Genomic DNA, 3,948 nt, shown 5'->3' with positions numbered 1-3,948 from the left:
ATTTGCTGTGGGTTCAAAATTGTTTCAATTAAGAGGACTTGACAAAGAAGAATAAGATAAAAATAAATAAGTAAGAAATTCATTCTAAGAAAGATGAAAACTTACTCGCATTAGATTTATTTGAACAATACAACAGGAATTTGTGAGTAATCTTGCTTGAATCTTCGGTATGAAGTGTTTACTTCTGCTATACTATTCCTACTCCTAATTTACTCTAATGAATGTAGATACAAGTGTTACAGAAAATGTTGAATTCTGCGAATCTATAGCTGAATTTTGCGGGCTTATTTTTACAAAAACTCCTCCACGTGTCAATCTTAAAATGTTGTACATGGGAGTTCTAATTTTTGGTGTAAACAGACTCCCTAAGAATGTCAGCTACTGTGCAGAGTAATTTCACTTTCTAGCCACATGGATTCTTACGCATTGCAAAAGTGCAAGAAAGCATGAAGCAAGGATCAACTTAAGATGCATTCAGGAAAATGTTTAAAGTTAACATACAATTTACAGATGGTGACTTTGATATCACAAAGACAAATTAGCAGATAGGACAAGAAGCATTTGAGCTATGCCACCATATATTTGATGCTTATAAAAAAAAATTTATATAGGTATTTGATGCTTATAGAACTGATTCTATTACACTGTAAAGGAGGTGGATTACTTGTTTCTAAACGGAATTATTGTGAACTGGCTAGGAAACAATGGTGTAACGGCAAATTTTATGATCTTCTAAGGGAAACTAAGATGTTGAAAGCCAAGTTATACTTTTTCAATCTGTGCGGACACTTTGAATGCATATACTACCTCGGCAATTCAGCACCCCCACCAACCCCCCCCCCCCCCCTCCCCTCCCTTTTCCCCAACAGCCCCCCAAAAAAAAAATCAATAAATAAAATACCTAGAGAGAAGCCTTGGCCACCTTGCTTGTAGTGATCACTGATCCACATATCACCACAAATTGCCTTCAACATTTGAATTGATCAGGAGAAACACCTTCAGCTTAAGACTAATTCCATGAAGAAAGACCATGTTTCTCTATCGTTGTTGGCATCTAAATACTCATATATCCTGGTCATCACCAGAACTTAAACATTCTGAAAGTTCACAATAAAATCAGTTTCTTCCTTGACCTGCCCAAATGCTTTTGATCCAACAATTTGAATTAGGCTACCAGCCATACCATGCTCCTAAAAGTCATTAATAGTTAAGAGCCCTTGCTATGCACTTCTCCAATGATAAATACTGGACAAAGGCAGCTCAAACACAGTGTCCCCATGCACATCCCCGTTCTGCATGACTGACTATCGAACACATTTTAGGAGTGAAACACATAGCAAGACAAACTTGTTGAGGGATATCTTGGCAACCGCTACCCCTCCCCCCTCTTTCCCCTTGACCCTCAGATTCTTTGTAGTTTCCGGGAATAGAAAATGTAAATCTCCCCAGGGCCAGATGGTAAGATTTAGAAATCTACTGGATTTATCTTAAAAAGATACTCCTGTAAGAGACCACAAAAATGGGGTGTCTACAGCTCCTTACCCTCATGTCTCTCAAGTTAACTATATAATCCATGAACTTTTATAAACCACTCTCCATAAATATTCTGTTAAGACCATCAGTCCCACTATTGAGATTAACAGTGATGTCGGTTAAGAAAAGACCCCAAGAATTACTATCAATTCCCCCACTTTACATGGCCATTGAAAGAACCTCTATGATTTCTTCTTCCTTTCCAGAGTCATAAAGCCCCTTGATCAATACAGAGTAAGTCGAATTGTTCGGCAAACATCCCTTTTCTAACATTTCCTCCAGGATTTTGATCCCCTCCTTTGCATTGCCAACCTTACAAAACCCCTTAATCAACATGTTATAGGTAAAAGCATTAGGAGCACATCCTTTTTCCACCATGTCATCCCACACCCTCCCTGCCTCACACAACTCCCCCCTCTCACACATCCCTGCTATGAGTGTATTATAAGTCAAAAGACTCGGAATAGAACCCCTCTCAAACTCATCAAACAACTTTCTTGCTTCCCTTATCTTCCCTTCTTTACAAAGCCAATGTATGAGTGAACTCGATATTGCATTATCAGGCGTAACATTCTTCTTCAAAAGCCTCTTCCACAACGCACATGCATCCTCAACCTTCCCTTCTTCACACAACACATCAACCACCTTACAACAAAGTGTTGGGCTAGGTATATATCTCTTCTCAAGCATATCATCAAGCAAGTTCCGTGCTTCGCCCGACTTCTTATCTTTACAATAAGCCTCAATCATGACACCATAGGTAACCTCATTGGGCTCAACCCCATTCTCCTCCATATCATCCATCAACTTAATTGCATCAACCAACATCCCTAGCTTACAAAACCCATCCATCAAAACCGTATACGTAGTAGCATCAGGCACCCACCCTCTATCAAAAAGCTCACCAAAAACCCTCCTAGCACTACCCATATCGCCCCGCGCAACATATCCGCCTAAGACAGTGGTGTAAGTAACCAAATTAGGCACAAACCCCATACCAGGCATTTCATCGAGCACCTGGAGTGCACCCTCCACATCATTCTTTTTACACATTGCCTTAACCAAAATGTTACAAGTAAACACATTGGGCACAACCCCAAATCTAGTTTGACTGTTCTTGAACAAAACATGAACCAAACCGTATCGTTTGTTCTGAACCAAAGCGTTCAACAAAGTGTTCAACGACCTGACTGAGCGTTGAACATCGAAGGTATGAATGCGCAGGAAGGTTTTAACGGCGAGGTCAGGTTTAGAAGCGAGACCGTAACTCCGTATAACGTCGACGAAAAGGTTTTCGCCGCATTTGATGTGGGAGTGACGAAGGTCGGAGAGCAAGGACTCGACGGCATTGAATTCTCGAGCGCGACACAGGCGTTGGATAATGGCGTGGTAGGTGTCGTAATTGTGGGAAAAGTCGGGGTGGAATTTGCCGGCGTAGTGGAAGATTTGGAGGGCAAGGTCGAGATTTTGTTGGCGGGTGATCATGGAGACTAGGCGCTTTGGGTAGAGGCGCTGGGGCCAGGGTTTGAGTGGTGGGGTCACAGTGTAGGATTGGAGGAGGAGGTTTGGATCAACGGTGGAGAAACGACGGAGGTGGGTGGCGGTGGCCGCTAGCTGGGAATGGCTGTGGCGGAGCATGACTAGCGTTGGATTTGAGGAAGCTGAGAGAGAGAGAGAGAGAGAGAGAGACAGTGAGAGAATATGTTGTTATAATTTGTTAAAAGCTTCGGTTTTACTACTTCTGTTTTGCATGTGAGTTGTTGTGAGGCATGATCATTATTGTCCAAGTTGGAAACTTTGGTTAGGACTCAGGAGTTTAGGACTTCTGAGGGAGCTGAGGCTTCAAAAATCAAAACGAGAGGAGAGGGGAATTGAAAAGATTTATTAGTTTTGCGCAGCCAAATATCACTTTTTGCCAAAATTATTGGCAATCTAGTAATGTTTTGGAACTAAATAGGAATTTACCACTTTTCTAGAACTTGAGTTCCTCAAACTCGAGTTCTAAAATGGCATTCGAGTGTATGAAACTCGAGTTTCTAAAGATTCTGCCACCGTGGCACAAGCTGAGCTAGACTGTGGGCATTAAAAAATGCCACTTGGTACTCAACTTTCTTGGACTTGAGTTAGTCTGGTACCTAAGTTTCTAGAACTCAAGCACAGCTTAGGTTAATAGGAAAAATTAACCAGGCTCGTACTCGAGTTTATTGGACTTAAGTCTAGTACCCGAGTCCCCTAAACTCGAGTATGGCTTGGGTTGCATAGTATTAAAAATACAAAAGATTCAACTTTTATTTATCACTCTCACTGTCACTTCTCACTCTCACTTACCAGAACACACTCTCACTCTCCTTCACACCCAAACATACAAACCCCAAACCCTCACTCCACCAAAGATAAGCGCATCTCATCGGCAGC

General features: G+C 41.6%; 1 protein-coding gene across 1 annotated transcript; it reads right to left on the bottom strand.

The window, feature by feature from the left end:
• Positions 1-866: 866 nt before the first annotated feature.
• LOC142641078 (uncharacterized) lies at positions 867-3,216 on the bottom strand. The gene has a single exon (XM_075815448.1). The coding sequence runs from the start codon at positions 3,169-3,171 to the stop codon at positions 1,693-1,695; it is 1,479 nt and encodes a 492-aa protein (XP_075671563.1). The 5' UTR covers positions 3,172-3,216; the 3' UTR covers positions 867-1,692.
• Between the last annotated feature and the right edge of the window lie 732 nt (positions 3,217-3,948).

This window comes from Castanea sativa, chromosome 6 (assembly GCF_040712315.1).
Source record: "Castanea sativa cultivar Marrone di Chiusa Pesio chromosome 6, ASM4071231v1".
In the NCBI taxonomy this organism is placed as follows: domain Eukaryota; kingdom Viridiplantae; phylum Streptophyta; class Magnoliopsida; order Fagales; family Fagaceae; genus Castanea; species Castanea sativa.
This window is presented reverse-complemented; position numbering and strand designations above follow the sequence as displayed.

Coding starts and splice junctions, on each gene's coding strand:
- LOC142641078 (XM_075815448.1), bottom strand. CDS start 3,171: ATGCTCCGCCACAGCCATTCCCAGCTAGCGGCCACCGCCACCCACCTC.